Source organism: Micropterus dolomieu, linkage group LG22 (genome assembly GCF_021292245.1).
Source record: "Micropterus dolomieu isolate WLL.071019.BEF.003 ecotype Adirondacks linkage group LG22, ASM2129224v1, whole genome shotgun sequence".
Classification (NCBI taxonomy): Eukaryota; Metazoa; Chordata; class Actinopteri; order Centrarchiformes; family Centrarchidae; genus Micropterus; species Micropterus dolomieu.
In genome coordinates, this window is record NC_060171.1 from 20,446,761 (window position 1) to 20,462,566 (window position 15,806).

At 40.5% G+C, this 15,806-nt stretch overlaps 3 protein-coding genes and 1 long non-coding RNA gene across 11 annotated transcripts in view; 2 read left to right on the forward strand and 2 right to left on the reverse strand.

Annotated features, from left to right (window-relative positions):
- Positions 1–15,704, reverse strand: part of fbxl13 (F-box and leucine-rich repeat protein 13) — a 15,979-nt gene extending 275 nt beyond the window's left edge. The window contains exons 1-21 of one of the 7 annotated variants that reach the window (XM_046036817.1): positions 15,333–15,704; positions 15,025–15,131; positions 14,293–14,389; positions 14,090–14,157; positions 10,345–10,499; positions 9,384–9,493; positions 9,193–9,288; positions 7,696–7,791; positions 7,469–7,604; positions 3,938–3,990; positions 3,432–3,532; positions 2,840–2,969; positions 2,274–2,372; positions 2,006–2,126; positions 1,747–1,909; positions 1,545–1,664; positions 1,323–1,446; positions 1,143–1,223; positions 692–826; positions 421–584; positions 207–345 (exon numbers count right to left, since the gene is read on the reverse strand). In XM_046036817.1, the coding sequence (XP_045892773.1) occupies positions 213–345; positions 421–584; positions 692–826; positions 1,143–1,223; positions 1,323–1,446; positions 1,545–1,664; positions 1,747–1,909; positions 2,006–2,126; positions 2,274–2,372; positions 2,840–2,969; positions 3,432–3,532; positions 3,938–3,990; positions 7,469–7,604; positions 7,696–7,791; positions 9,193–9,288; positions 9,384–9,493; positions 10,345–10,499; positions 14,090–14,157; positions 14,293–14,389; positions 15,025–15,131; positions 15,333–15,422 (2,379 nt within the window). In that variant the 5' untranslated portion in view covers positions 15,423–15,704 and the 3' untranslated portion in view covers positions 207–212. Of the gene's footprint in view, positions 1–103; positions 346–420; positions 585–691; positions 832–1,142; positions 1,224–1,322; positions 1,447–1,544; positions 1,665–1,746; positions 1,910–2,005; positions 2,127–2,273; positions 2,373–2,839; positions 2,970–3,431; positions 3,533–3,937; positions 3,991–7,468; positions 7,605–7,695; positions 7,792–9,192; positions 9,289–9,383; positions 9,494–10,344; positions 10,500–14,089; positions 14,158–14,292; positions 14,390–15,024; positions 15,132–15,332 lie in introns of those variants that run through there. The other 6 variants (XM_046036816.1, XM_046036818.1, XM_046036815.1 and 3 more) reach the window with 6 other exon arrangements.
- Positions 1–15,806, reverse strand: part of LOC123961427 (zona pellucida sperm-binding protein 3-like) — a gene marked incomplete in the record, with an annotated part of 791,580 nt that overhangs the window by 540,088 nt on the left and 235,686 nt on the right.
- Positions 2,637–9,392, forward strand: LOC123961431 (leucine-rich repeat-containing protein 17-like). The gene is made up of 7 exons (XM_046036830.1): positions 2,637–2,899; positions 4,299–4,461; positions 4,576–5,052; positions 5,157–5,371; positions 6,086–6,241; positions 6,731–6,872; positions 6,960–9,392. Exons 2-7 carry the CDS (start codon positions 4,337–4,339, stop codon positions 7,240–7,242), a joined length of 1,398 nt encoding a protein of 465 aa, XP_045892786.1. The 5' UTR covers positions 2,637–2,899; positions 4,299–4,336; the 3' UTR covers positions 7,243–9,392.
- On the forward strand, positions 11,532–15,202 carry LOC123961457. Of its 2 annotated transcripts, none has more exons than XR_006822736.1 (3): positions 11,532–11,639; positions 11,752–11,780; positions 11,856–15,202. It is a non-coding gene; the product is annotated as an uncharacterized LOC123961457 (long non-coding RNA). The 2 variants fall into 2 exon arrangements; XR_006822737.1 differs by having other exon boundaries at positions 11,606–11,639; positions 11,732–11,780.

Sequence of the window (15,806 nt, forward strand, 5' to 3'; positions counted from 1 at the left end):
TTTTCTGTCCGTTTCTCTCTTTACAAAGACGCATGTTGCAGTCAGAGTCTTCTCTGAAGAGGGCAATGAAGTCTCAGTAGTACCCGATGCGAGCACCATACACAATTTATCAAATTTAACAACACAATTTATGTTTTAAAATAGTACCCCAACAATGATGGTTGACGTGATTTTGTGATCTTGATATTTACACAATCATTACTGACATCCGTTTATATCCTCTCAGTACTTGCTGCTCTTGTCATCGCTTGTGTTTGGTACACGTTATTTCCAAACCAGCACGGAGGGTCGTCATTGCTGTGTTCCCAGAACTCCACACGTGGCTGAAGCTTTAGGGCGACCACCCTAAGGGAACAAACACTCATTAAAAGTTATCGTTCAGGACTGTAACTTTGCAGTGTTCTTCTAAGTGTGTCTTACTTGGAGATGCTGCTGCAGCAGGCCATCCTGATGGAGCAGAGCGGAGGACAGATCCTCTCTAAGTGTCGGAGAGTGCGATCTGTGAGAAGAACGCAGCCACTCACATCGAGTTCTCGCAGGTACTGAGATCCACTTGTCAGATACTGCACTGCCATATCTGTCATCTGAGGCAGAGCAGAAGAAAATAGAAAACATGTGGCATGAAATGACAATGGGGATCACTATCAGCTTTAGCTGGAGAACATTAAAGGCTTTAGAAGAGTGTGAATACCTTGGGACAACCTGACATCCGTAGTGTGAGCAGACCTCTGCAGTTAAATGAAATGGCTCTGATGGCCGGGTCTGACAGAGCTACACAGTGAGACACATCAACATGTTCCAGATTCGTCACATTCTTGCACAGCTTCTGCCCTCGTGAGGATCAAAGGAGATGAGAGAAATATGTGGGATGAAATGTGAACTGAGAGGAAATAAAGGAAATGGGGAATCTACAAGAAGACATAGATGCCTTCCTCTGTTTACATCTGTTAGTAGCCTGTAACAGCAAGTGAAACAACACCTGTGACAATTATCTTTCCTTTGGAATTGCTTTTCCAAGAAAGAATTTGGGTACAAGTTTATTTCCTGCTAGCACACAGTGGAAAAGGAAGTACACTTGGACTCAAAATTTGTAAACTGTTCTATAAAAATGCCACATGTCGAAATACTAGCAAGATTTGTACCTCTATGCCAATGTCTGTGACATAGACACACTCAGCAAGTGTTATCTTCTTCAAGCAATTTCCCTGGAGGGCTGCCAGCCCCTAAAAATACAAATACCAAGTTACAGACTTCACCTCCAGGGCCAGTCATCTTTTTTTTTCAGGAATTTGTGAAAGCAAGAGCCAACGTCCAAACAATACCTGATCCTGGATGTTGCAACCGCTGAGGTCAAGAGAGCAGATGGAGCTGCCACTCAGCCAGTCCAAACTCTTGTCTGTCAGTCTCTCACAATAACTCAAGTTGAGATGGTACAGTTTACACAACCTGATAAATTGTGCACACACACAAACCAAAAAGAGCTGCTGTGACACTATTTAACAGACCACAATGAGATATGGATATGTGTGTGTGAAGTCATATACCTTTGTGCAATCCTCATAATGGATATGTCAGTGATGTGAATGCAGTGACTGATATTCAGCTCTCTCAGTTTGGTGGACGAGGATCCTTCAGTCAAGCACTGTATCCCAACATCACTCACCCTGAAATACAAACAGTAAACCCATTACGTCATGCAATGTAGCACACAATTGAAAACTACAGCAGCGACAAACACACACACACTTGTTACAAAGTGAGATGTCCAGGTATTGCAGGTTCTTAAGGCCGGCCACAGATTTGAGGCTGGCGTCGGTCATTCTGGGGCATTCTGCTGCGTGGAGTCTGCGGAGGCCTTGTGAGCTGTGGCACAGCGCCTTCCAGCTAATGTCTGTTAGCTGGTTGTTACCTAAAGTGGACATGGGTTGTAGAACAGACAGAGTGACTGAAATAGAATTTCGTCTGTCTTTTCATGTGTATGCGGCAGAATACAAAATGATCTCACCCTCTGTGCTAAAAGTCTTCAGTTTGGCGATTTTGGCGATGGCTTTGAAGGCGACGTCGGAAAGATGAGGAGCATCCAGCAGAGAAATGGCAGACAGACAGCGACATCGGGATGTGAGTGCCTGTCAGAGAAGATTAAGACTCGAAACTCTCTGCAGCGAGGGGTTATGGGTGTGTGACAGTTGACAAAGCAAATTCTTTTCTAATTTTCTCTGTCTTTGTTGAACATGGCGGAGCTGGGCTGATGTGTTAGAAATAAACAAACTTACCAAGACACAGCTATCTGACAGCGTAGGCATGTCGTTGATCACAATCTCCTTGAGTGAAGGACATCCGGCAGAAATGTACAGGAACCCATTTACTGTCATCTAGGAGAAGAGAGAGGAACTTTGGAATCTGAATCCTTCTCCTGGATGCAGTTTTTCATGCTCCTCAAATTTTTAGGGCGCCATAAAGTAAAACCATACATCTGGAACCAATGTACATTCCCAGAAGAAAACGCGTTTTATGTTGCGGTGCATGTGTGTTACGTTGTGGAGCATATACATGGTGAATGGGTGGGCCAGAGTTGGTAGTATAAAGCCAACCCTCCACGTGGCCCCAGCTGCCTTTTACTCTCCTTTTCCTTCAGACCGTCTTTCATTTGCTCTGACTGAGTGCAAACAGTCACCAGCGTACAGCCAGAAACAAGAGGAGATACGTGCAAACAGAAAGACTGACTGGATTAACCACTGCGGACTGAACACTGAATATTCAAAGGAGCAAAAAGCTGTGTCCTGTTTGCAGGTGAAACTGAGTGGAGAGACTACAAACTGAGAGGAGCATACAAACTGACCTGAGTGCAGCCGGACAGGTTGAGGTGGAAGAGATTGTGGCAGCCCTTCCCTGTGGTCAGGTACATAAACCCTTTATCTGTAAATTTGTAGCAGTAGGCAAGACTTAGGTATTGAAGGTTGAGGCAGTTCCTGTTCGAAATAAATAGTTAGATTAGTTATTATAAGAAATGGACGACAAATAATTTGTGTTTAAGCTTTGTGTAGATTATAGTTGGTTGTTCTATTATTTTACAAATGAAAATGTGTAAATTTGAGTGAATAATCTGCAAGGAAGCATCGTCATGAAAAAGAGCAACATTTTGAATTAAAAGTATATATTCTTGCATGGTAAATGTGGAATATTTTCTGAAAACATTTTGCATAATACAACTAATCACGAGGGGGAGAGCTAATCAGAAATTTATCATCTATGCAATCACACAGTCTGTGATTGCATAGATGATAGATTTGTGATTGTGTGTGTGATAATTCTGGGAACTAAGCGGCAGCAGGCCAGAAAAAAAGAAAAAAGTTAGGAGGTTTGAGTGAGTTGGACCAGAGTTTAGAGCACAAATCTAGTCACACGGTGGTTTTTTACAACTGGAGGTTTACCTGGACAGCTCTCTTAGAGTTTTGTTTGTTACAGGTGTGCAAGAAAGGTTCAAGTATAGCAGGCAGGGACAGCCCTCGACAATTCTCTGAACCATCACATCCTGTTGAAGAGCAGAAATTAAAATGTTACCTTATTAAGTTCTCTCAGCCCGGCACTTGTTATTAAAGTATATGGAACAGTGTCATATCACAATCAACAGTTCATTAGCAAAAAAAATAACTTCTTTGTTTTCATGAAATAGAATCAATTTTATGTCAAATGTGAGAACTTAACAGAAAAATATAGTGTAATCTTAGATAAAGTACCTTTTCAAATGGACACTGATTTAATATAGGAGAGGGCTTTAACAATATTTAACATTATGAACCATCACTTGTCATTAAACTTTAGTAAACAGTGTAAAAAGTGATATGAAGATGGTGTATGTTCTTGTAGATTAAGAATTTTGCTATAATCTATACATCGTACATCCATATATCATTAGTCTTAACAACGTTTTACTTACTGTAACATTAAAACACTCTGACACATTGAGCTCCTGGAGATTTCTGCATTCACCTAAGAAAACAGAATGCAGAGAAAATGAGTAAAGAATTACTTGTTATTTGTACATTGTGTATTAAATATCTGACATTTTGTAAGGGACAACAGGAAGCGTCATAGTAGTCTGGCTTCTTTCAAAGCTGTATTTCTGCACGGCTCCTATCTCTTACATAATGTACTACCTCTCACTTATTTCTCGGGGCATAGCAGCAGCTGTGTTCCATCAACAAAAACACTGTTCACCTTTGACCCATTGCTTCTGTGTCCAAGCTTGTTTTCGTCCCACACAAGACGCTAATCCCAAACTCTTGCTTTGGTTCCAGCTCTTCTTACTGAAAAGACAATCCCTGCAGGGCTCAGGATGCGTGTGACCTCCTCTCTCCTCTTAGCCCCCCTGCTCCTCCTCCTGATCCAGTCCACCGAGATGAAAAGACAGGGGAAGGGCAAAGGCCTCAGAGGAGCGAGAAACAAACTCACAGGGGACAGGTATGGACTCACTCTTGGGTCTAATTTGCTCAATCCATTTCCCCCCTACTCTAATGATGATTTGTAGACTGTGACGAGCCATGAATTAAATTTTTTGTGTTTGAAAACGATCAGGGCGAGAGGTGTCGGGCGTCACAGCAGATCAGGCCCCTCCAGGCGTGTAGCACCTGACTGCTCAGAGTCGACAGATTCTGGAGACGTCTTTGTAGACTGTCAGGACCGACGCTTCACCTCCATTCCCAGCTCACAGACCTGGTCCAAAGAACCCAAGCACCTCCTTCTAGCCCGCAATCGCATCAAAGTACTTCGTGATGGGGCCTTCTTTGGATATGAGAGCTTAACTAGTCTGGATTTGCAGCAGAATCAGATCTCTCGAGTGGAGGAAGAGGCCTTCCAGGGCCTGACACGCCTTACAACCCTGCTGCTGCAGCACAACCTCCTGGGAACACTTAGCGAGGAGGCCCTCATCCCCATGCCAAACCTTCAATACCTACGTCTATATGATAATCCCTGGAATTGTCTCTGCCCAATGGAGAGTCTCATACGCACTCTGCAGGTCCCAAGCAACCGTATTCTAGGAAATCATGCCAGGTGAGTGATTCCTCAAAAAGATTTTGACTTAGTGTGATCCATTTGCTCGGATTCCAGAGGAGTCATGTGATTTCACCGTGACTTAATGGTGTTTCCTCTTCCAGGTGTGCAGAGCCCATCAGGCTGAAAGGCATGAAGTTGAAGCAGGTTGACCCCGAGTTACTCTGTAAGGAGACAGACCCAACAGGCGACCCACAGCGTGACCAAACACATACTACGTTCCCTGTAGAGCCCATTCCAATTCGCACCAAACCAGACGCCACCACATCTTGCCATACCTACCTTTTCCCCCAAATACGGATGGACTGCAGTAACCGAGGTAAGCTCACAGTCAGCTTTTATTTTACTTTATCAGTTTGATTAACTGTACCCTGTTCCGAGCCACACTGTGTTCTTAGAAATTCAGCACACATGTTTCTTATGCAAAGAGAGGTGGGGAAAAAAACCTCTGAAGGTTTATGTCAGAGAGCTCGAATGCTCATGATTAAATGTTACAGCTGCATAACTGGAATGACTAAACTTCAATTTCTCAAATTCCCAGACACAGAACTGGCAAAGAGACAGTGTTTTCTGTTCAATGTTACATTGCTTGCTTCCTTAACTTCTGACTGATTTTAAGTTATAGACATTTGTCACCTTATGAACAACTTTGAAAACATTAACTAAACAATGTTTGGCTGATACATCAGAATAAATCCATTGTAAAACATACAAAATCATTTTAAGTTTGCTAAGAATAGAGTCATTCAAATAATGTGTTACTACTATCTGACTCCTTCTGGCAGGAGGCCTGGATTTTAGAGTCTGCTACTAGACTTGCAGTACTGAGTGGAAACTCAAGCTGATTTCTTAGAGCAGTCTTTGGCTTGACAAATTTGGATTGTAGAGATGGAAAATCCACAATTCTAATTCATTTAAAAATAATAATACTGACCATGTGAATGAAGCAGCACAGTTATATTTTTTGGCAGAGGTAAAATAATCAAATGTATTTGAGTGACCCCTTAAGTAACCCATTTCCCTTGATGTTTAGGCCTAACTGAGGTGCCCACAGGTATTCCAGAGGATGTTGTTCATATCGATCTGTCCCATAATTCAATCCGTCATCTCAGAGCCAGAGATTTCCAAGGAGCGAGGAGCCTCAGAACCCTTAACATCAGTAATAACAACATGGAGCACATCGACACAGGTATGTGTGCTATTATTACTGCGTGCATATCAATCATAATCAGTGAATCTTATAGTATGTGCTTCATATGTCCTGTAATATCCAGGATGAAAACCTACGCAAACAAAGTTGTGTTTTTCTTCTGCTGATAGATAACACATGGAGAGCCATAAGACTGAGAATACGTTATCCAACTGCTGCTGCCTTCTGTTTCCCATTTTTCCTTTTTAGAGATAGCTGGCATTCTGCCATCTTTGTGTATACAGTATTGGCTTTATTTATAGTGGGGAAAGCAGAGAGGGTTACAGACATAAAGGGATCACTGTGCTTAAGTGATTCAGACGCAAACTGAACACCAGCCCTCACATTCCTATCAGGGTTTGATTGCACCACTGGCTTGGTTAATAATGAACAACAACAGCTCTATCTAAATTTAGGCTAACTATAATGAGACAAGCAAGAAACAAATGGATGCTATGCCCATGCATCTCTTCCTCTTCTCTCTCCCAGCTTCCCTGTCTGGGCTCCTGCACCTTCATGAGCTGGACCTGTCCGACAACAGCCTGCATTTTGTCCAGTACGGGGTTCTTGAAGACCTTTACTTCCTGTCACGGCTAAAACTGGGAGGAAACCCCTGGGTGTGTGACTATAGGTGGGTTATTCTGCTCAAATGTTTACGATCCCTTTTTATTAAAGGACAAATCCAAATAAATATTAAAAACTGATTGCATTTTTGCAGCATCCACTACATTGTGTACTGGCTGCGTCTGCACCCAGGGGTAAAGCACTCTGGCCTGCTGTGTCGCTCTCCTCCTGAACATACTGGGGAGAGTGTGGAGGAGTATGTGCGTTCCTACAACAGAGCGTGTCCAAAAGACAGACAGCACAGCAGAACAGATCAAGACCAAACGAACCCTGAGCTATGGAACACACCAATGGAAGTGCAAGGAGAGATTGAGGAGGAGCTGGAGCCGAGCCACTTGAGAGCACCGCAGAAATACCAGATTATAAGGCTGTTCTGAAGATTTGACTTTAAAAAGGCTATCTGTTTTCCCTTCTTGCATTTTCTTTCAATATCTGTATCAGATGGCAAATCTACCTTTCATCTTACTTTTATGTTTTGTAAGTGTTGTTTTTTTTAAATCGAAAATATAGGAATTATAAACTGTTTTGACTAATAATTATAAGTGAAACATGTGTAGTGCACATAAAAAAATTATATCAGGTTACAGAATGTGCAATACTCACTGATACATTTCAAGCTGGACCATGTTAGAGATGTGCAACCACGCAGGTTGAGGTGGATCACAAAAGGGCGGTAGTTCTGCAGAATCTGCTTCATTGTGCTGTCTATTATCCAGTCTTTCTCCACAGAGAAGTTGATCTAACAGGGACACACATTAGGGAACATTACACTCCTGTTACAATATAACTTACCACGAATTAAATACAAGAAGCAATCTCTCAGTACAGACCTGACTCCACAATGGGCCAGACTGGATGATACCTTTCCATGTGCAACATACCTCAGCACAATTTAGCCAGTCTCGCAATTCTAAATACTGAAAGATCTGCAGAGAAAACAATCATGACGTTTTTGATTATTCAGGAACATTAGAATTTCCTCTCTATTTATTTGACAAATACCTGATTTGTTTATGGTATTAATTTTTTCCACAACATTTTAAGCATTCTTCCATAATGTTTTTGTCATAAGGTATAAATAGTGAAAGGGGGAAAGTAAGAAAGTACATTTTTAAACATTTAAGTGTTGGTGCAACATATTTCGATGGCTTACATATAAAAGTTTAAATACTTAAGCACACCTTTCTCTTTGCCAAATGTTATGAGGAACTAAACCACAGATTATAGCAACTTGATCAATATTTGCTCCTCTAGGTTTTGATCTGACATAACCAGCTGTCACTCTGGATTCACTGACTCCTCTGCCGCGGCCACTTTGCAAGGCGCTGGGATGTAAGAGTACAAGCAGCCTCTTTATTTTAACCAAACATAGTCATGTTGAAGAAGCTCTATTTATCGGGAGAGGTGTGGGACAGAAACACCCGACCAACTAAAGCCAAACTGCACTCCCTTTGCCAGCGAATGTGAATCTAAAACAAACTGGGGCTTCAAATGGACAGTTCAAGCTGAGTCAGAAAGATGTTTATGGGAGTGTTTAGCATATTTATAAACTACAGAGCCACTGGTATGAAATAATAATTATATAAGGCCTACAAAAAAATTATAATCGATACCCAAAAAAACACAAAACAGCAACAGATCTTATAAGACTGGTCCCATAAACATAAACGCTTTCTGTGGTAATGGGTAAAAGGTACACTAGAACATAATGACATTAATCAACAGGCCTCAAAGAGATTGAATGAATGTTTACATTAGAGTCCACTTTAAGTCTTATGTAACAGATATGATCTCATCCCTGACTGCTTATAGAAGAGATAAGTGAAGCTGCTACAGCAGGCCTATTCAACTGGTGGATCAGTTCTATTTAGAAATAAAATGGAAAACCTGAAGAAAAAAAAATCACACGAATAACAGAGAAAATTGCCACAATAAAAATCCTTCAAACCAGAAGAGCGCTTCTGTGCTGTCAGTAACAGCCAGTCACAAACATGCATTATTATTATCCAGCTTCTCTCACATGAACACCATGAAAACAAATGCTCGTGCCTCCTTGACAAATGAGCGTCTGCATCACTGTTATATATGAACCAGCCCTCTCTGCCTTCGCCCAGTGCAAAGAAGTGCAATCTTTCTTATTAGTAGCCTTTAGGCTTCTGATTTGTGAGAGTTAAAGATGATATTAAAGACATGATGTGTTGTAGAATACCTTTGTTTTAAATATATGTTACTTACTACTTTTGGGGCTAAATCACAGCTTGTGTTGCACAAAAATAATTTAACTAAGTACTTGGCGTAATTACTTAAAGAAGTTTAAGAGGCACTACCTTCAGTGAGAGGCTGCTAGGAAGCACTGACAGTCCGTCACATTTTTCCCCAATCTGGTGGACTTTGCCGATTTCAATAAACCTCATTTCAAACCTCTGCAAGATTTGTACAAACACACACACAAGAAATGTAGAACATTGCTAGAATTCATTCTACTTAGTTTTTACTAAAATTTCCATTAAATGTATACCTTAAAGTACTCTTTTGTCCTCCTTGAATCCTTTGCAACATTACGCCATGCAGCTATGATGCGCTTAAGGTGGCTGGCATTTACAAGTCTCTCAAGTTTCTCGATGGCAACTAAAAAAACAAAAGAAATGTAAATATTGTTACAAATGTCCATTACTTTTTAATAGAACAAGTATTTGCTTCTTTTAAGCAGAGGATAACATGCAGACTAAATTATGGCAACAATATTATAATCACAAAGTTGGACTGTACTGAATCCAAAGACAAATTTAGCTTGTAAAGTCAAGAGAGAGTCAAGTCTCAGAGTTTAAGAGTGAAATGTATGGGGGACAAAATGAGTCACACAACTGGGTGTATACTGTGGGGAAGAAATGACTGTCAGGAAAGACTTTCAGTTTGGACACATTTCTTAACCACACTGCATGTTTTCTCTGGCTAAACACAAGAGCCACAGCTTGCAAAAACAGTCTATCCACATTAGTTAAGCCAAAACTAAGTCTTCATTATCCAACGAAGGTTAAAATCAAGGGCAACTGGACTTGGTTGAAGACACTGGAAGACGTTTCGTCCCTCATCCAAAGGACTTCTTCAGTTCTGACTGACTGGCAGGGAAACTCAGCTATTTAACCTCAGTGGGGTCGTTGGCCCGGGTCATTGATACCGCTGGTTCGTTAGTGTTCCTTGTTGCTGTGACAACAGTCGTTACAGTCATTAAGACTACCTGTATGCGGGCCAACGACACCACTGAGGTTAAATAGCTGAGTTTCCCTGCCAGTCAGTCAGAACTGAAGAAGTCCTTTGGATGAGGGACGAAACGTCTTCCAGTATCTTCAACCAAGTCCAGTTGCCCTTGATTTTAACCTTCGTTGGATAACTATGACCTGGATGACTGAGAATCTTCATAGACATCTTGCTTAAGTCTTGATTACTTTTTCATTCTGAAATACTTAGTAATCACCTACCAGCCTGTGTCTTCTTGTGTAATTTTACCCAGTTTGACCATTTGGTGAATGCAACCCGTTGGCATTTCCTCTCATAATGCTTCTTTGTCATGTCCATCTTCAGAGCCAGCTCTATGGTACCTCTCTTACTCTGTGTCGTGAACCTCTTCCAATTCCTGTCCCCAGCAGCAAACACAGCTCATCATTAATTCAGTGGAAAGGTACCCAGGCTGTCAGAAACCTGCACCAACTCAACAGGACACGAGTCAGTGTGCTTAAGGTGGCCGGCATTTACAAGTCTCTCAAGTTTCCCAATGGCAACTAAGTTAAAAAGACATGTAAATGTGGGTTCAAATGTTCATTACATTTTAACAGAACAAGTGTTTGCTTCTTTTAAGCGGAGGATAACATGTAAGCTAAATTATAGCAACAATATTATAATCACAAGTTGGACTGTACTGAATCCAAAGACAAATTTAGCTGGTAAAAGTAGAGTGAAATCTCAGAGTTTGAGTGAAAGGTACGTGGGACAAAATGAGTCACAACTGGGTGTATACTGTGGGGAAGAAATTATTGTCTGAAAGACTTTCAGTTTGGACACATTTCTTGGCCACACTGAATGTTTTCACTGAAATAATTTAATTGATTGACTGGACAAAAGGCCAATAACGCAGAAGTCTACACTGACAAAGGACAAGTGAAAGGCAATCGGTGAAATAGAATATCCTCCTAAACTTGGCAACTTGTTAACAATGATCCAGAGAAAACCTTCAGGACTTTTATTCACACGGGTCAAATTCCAGCTTAGAGTTACATCTGAGTCACTCTGTCCTGCTACTATGGATGTTTTATTAATAGTTTTGTGGATCTATTTCAGGGGCTTTAACTTTTTGTGTGAGTTTAGTTGTACAATGTACGTGTCCTGCATATTTACAGACATAAGGATTTACAAAAAGACATGAAGAAAAAGGCAGATGACCAGATTTGTTATCATCTTCCAGATGAATTTCTGGAATGCTGGACAGTGATATTTAAGCCATCACCACGCAGCCCTGTGAATAAATGCTCCACCTGTGCTTGTTTAATTAGGTTGATTTTCACACAGCACCAACTGTCTGCAATCACCTAATTGCAATCAGTGTAAACAGATTCTGAAAATCCTTCTTTTTCCTTTCATTCCTTGCTCTTAAAGAAAGGACAGAGGACGACTGATTGTTATCTGGGCTGGTTGTTTTAATCAGCAGTCAGCTGCTGCTGCTGTTGTTGCTGGCGGTGGATGCCGTGATTAAATTCGCTGCCATGGAGCTTCCTTTTGGGTAAATAAAATACTTTGTAGGTGTATTCTTTGGATAAATCTGGATTGTTACGTTTTTACTTTCTGACTTTACTGTTTTCTATGGTTTATTAGCTTTGCACTCTGTTGTTAAGGGGCTGCATATGTTTTCCTTCTCAAAAAGGTAAGAATTTCTGTATTATTCCCAACCACATTCAACCATATGAATTAAATGTAATGTTGGTTTATTCCCTGATAGGATGCAAAATTGCACATGGCTACTCTCTTGCGGATGATGAATTCAGTAGCCATGCAGGTGGTCCACAAACTTCAAACCAGTTTCATTCTGGAGCATCTTTATACACAAACCATGTCTCTGTTAGTCCAAGGGATGAGATGCACGCTTTGAGACATCAGAGCTTTGTTTCCCCTCAGAGAGAACCAGCCACCGTGAAAACAACGAGGATGCTAGCTCTGTAACTAGCCTCAGTGAAGAGGTGCAAAGCAAACCTGACTCGGACATGAACCACATAAGTTTTTGTGGCATGAGCATGAAAGTTCTGATTATCAACATCCCTTTGGCCTTTTTAACAAGGAAGCACACACAACCAAAAACTATGGAGGGCATCGGTTTCCCAACAATCAAAGATTTCAAACAGTTTATAGAAACAAATGAAAAGCTCCTTTTTTATGCCAGTTTTGAGAAATTGAGTAAAATTTTTCAAACCGCACAGGAAATAATGGAAAACAAGACGGATTTGAATGCTGAAAATATTGAGGGAGAACCTGGCACAACCAAGCGTATTTCTGGCATATCAATCAAAGGACATCAACTACACTCCCAACGTCCACCTGCCACTATTTAGTGGTTCGGTTTCTTCTAGCTCTGAAAACCTTTCACCACAGAGTAGTAGTGGTCAGGTGGAAATTCAAACAAGCAGCCCACATGATGCTGGGTAGCAAGTTTTCAACACAAAGTAGCCAGTCAGATTCCATTTGGTGTTTTCTGTGAAACCTTCCAGCTCTCTTTATGGCTGAAGCAGACATGACGGCTATCTTGGAGACCACAGAGTCAGTGTTACAAAGATGAAGAGAAATCAGACACCCTCTGAGCAGAATCTAGTCTCTGCCATTCAGGAACCAAAGCAAATGACTGAGAGTACCCTGATTCCCATTTCTAGTGGCTTAGATTACACCCAGAGTGGCATCTCATCTCAGGCCACTCTCTAACTAACTTGGCTTCAACCTCAGCAGCAGAGAAAACCTTATCAGGATTAGTTGGCCATTTAGACATGTCCAGGAACTTTAGATTCAACAATATAATCTCTGATAGGTTTACAACTGGTGATATATCTAATGCCAGAAACCCCCAATGCTCATTTTCTACCCCACAAAGATGAGACATTTCTCTAAATGGTGGCTATATGGGTGCAGCAAGAGCTGGCCTATTACACACTTCCAGACAAGCGACTCAAGTATGGAAGCGTCCAGTTAATATGAATAAAGAGCCCGGAAACTTGGCCTACTGGCCTCCTAAACCGCTGTCTGCATCCAAACTTTCTGGTACCACTTTAAGTGGTGTCTTTCAGAGAAATGGTGGCAACACAGAAAGGCTTCCTCCTCAAACAGACCCCCATAAGTCACCACCGTCTGTAAACACATATGTTGTGAAGTCCAGAAACAGCTATGTAAGGGGCAAAGTGTTTCTATCCAAGACCAGTTATACAACATATCAGCTGGATGAATGCAAAACTGGTAAACTCCAATGGTATCCGAGGCAACATAAATACAGAAACACTGTATCCCACAATGTTAAAGGATATAAAGAACCGCAAAGGAGAATCAACACTATTCCCAGTGAGAGATAAAATGGTATGAAAAACTTTAGAATATTTTGCCTGCGAATATGAAGTGTTTAAGTTTATGATTAATTAGAATAGTATAACTAAAAACATTTCTCACATCTCAAACTCTCATACAGTTCCAGAGACATGATTTATGTAATTGAGATCCTGAATGAATTACACAGATTCAAAGACAGCAGTGGCCAGATGTTTCAGTAAGAAACTTTTGATAGTCAATTGAACTTAAGGTATTGAGGTAAACAAGGCTGTTTTAAAGGTGTGGGATTGCATTGGAGGCAAATATGCATATACCAAAAATCTAGAAACCATTTATGCCTAAACATCACTTTGCCGACCGGTTTTTGTGCAGAGCTAGTGCTTGAGACTTCAGTAAGAAAACAGCTCCACTGAAAAGCTGCTGACTCACGCACAATTTGATTTTTCTTAGAACCATGTACGATTATGGCAAAGAAATATTGTCTTTAACTTAAATCTTGTTTAGCGAAAAGTGTTTGTTAGGCGACACTTTAGTCAAGCAGGCCGAGAAAAACACTAACTACCCAAGTGGTGATGGAGCTTTTGCCCTTTCTCCCTTTTCAGTTAATCAAATCCTGATTTGTTGATTGTGACAGCAATACTGCAGGCCTACCTGAAGCAAGAGCTTGTTAAATGCTTCCTGTAATGGGAGTAGGCCTTCTCGAACAGACAAAAGGACCGCTAGAAAAGTATATGGAACAGCGATTAATATAATAGCACTAAAGCTAATTTCATTTGAGTCTGAATGATATGTCTAACAAATCTGGGATTTAACCTGACTTTTAATAGTATGTATACTACTAAACCATACTGTACCATGGTGTCATCTGGGTCCATATAGACCGTGTCCACAGTCCTATGTGTCAGAGAGGTTGTTGCAGTACGCTCTTCTACATGAGCAATAAACTCGTGCCTCAAAAAAGAATAGAAAAGAAAGAAAGTTAAAATCAAAACAAATCTTTGAATGATTTGGCACTCAGACAGATTTAACAGAACCATTATGCTACTTAATAGTATGAATAAATAATAAGATGAATACATCCAAGTTGACAAAGACGATATATTTTACATCAGAGATACTGTCTAAAAATTAATTATGGCTGTAATGTTAGTCCCGAGTACACTGGTGCTTAGGATCCCTGGGGGCGTTGCTTTTCAAAGTCACTTCTAGAAAATCTATGTACTGTACTTGATTATTGTTTTATGTACTTAAAGGGACACCTAAAAATCTGTTAATGTGAGAAAATGAACAATGAATGGCAATGTAACTAGAGGAGCACATTATGTAATTGGACATGCATAGTGATAGAAATACTATTTACAAACAACACTTTTCAGTTTAAATTCAAGCTGACCTTTTCAGTGACTTTTATTTTAAGGTCCACAGTTGGAATGTGGATTGGATGTGACATGGATTTTTAATCTTCACTCCTCCACATTATGTAGCCTAACATGACTTCCACTCACACAGCAGTAAAATAAAACTTGAGAAAGTGAGCCACCAAGTGTCTGTCTCAAGGAAAGACACAAGAAAGGAGGTCTACCTACCAGTCAACATCCTGAAGATTATCATGTCCCTGGAAAGCCTTGAGAGTGTTTTTCAGAAACTGTATTGGGTCATTGGGACATGACAGGCATGAAGCTGTCAATAAGGCCTATTGTGAAATAAAGACAGAAATTATTTTTCACATTCAGGAAAAAGTTTTCAAGTGGTGATAATAGTCTAGTGAATAAGCAATAATCAAATAAAGTAACCTAAATGTGTATTAACTACTGAAGAACTCGTGATTTCTGTAACTTTACATGTAACGCTAAGTTAGCCTTACATAACTTAATTTCTACACTAAAAAACTTACCTTATATATTTGTATGTGGCAGTATTTCAATTTGCATTTTTTCAGAACAGGCTTTGCGTTTGCTACAGCCATATCTTGTCTTTGACACATTTGCTAAGTCAAATAGATAGCGAAATATGGAGTATCCACTATCTAATGCTAATTAAATTACCATTTATTGCCCGGTAGATTTTCCCATCACCATTTGTAATTTCAACGTCGCCAGGTAACGAAGCAAGTAAAACCTAACTAACGTTAAGTGTCGGACAACTAATGCGCTGCACCAAGAGTGTGTACAAAGTCAACGGTGTGACGGGCCTGGCTTTTAAGTTAACAATATTGCACATGTTAACAGTGTTTAAAATGTGTTCCAAATATACATTAAAAGTTAAGATTCTGTATAAATCTAGAAACGCTTTGATAATCACCCAGGGAAAGATTTGGTCGGCCACTCATAGCTGTCTGTCGCGTTGCCAGATTGGGCAGTTTTGCGTT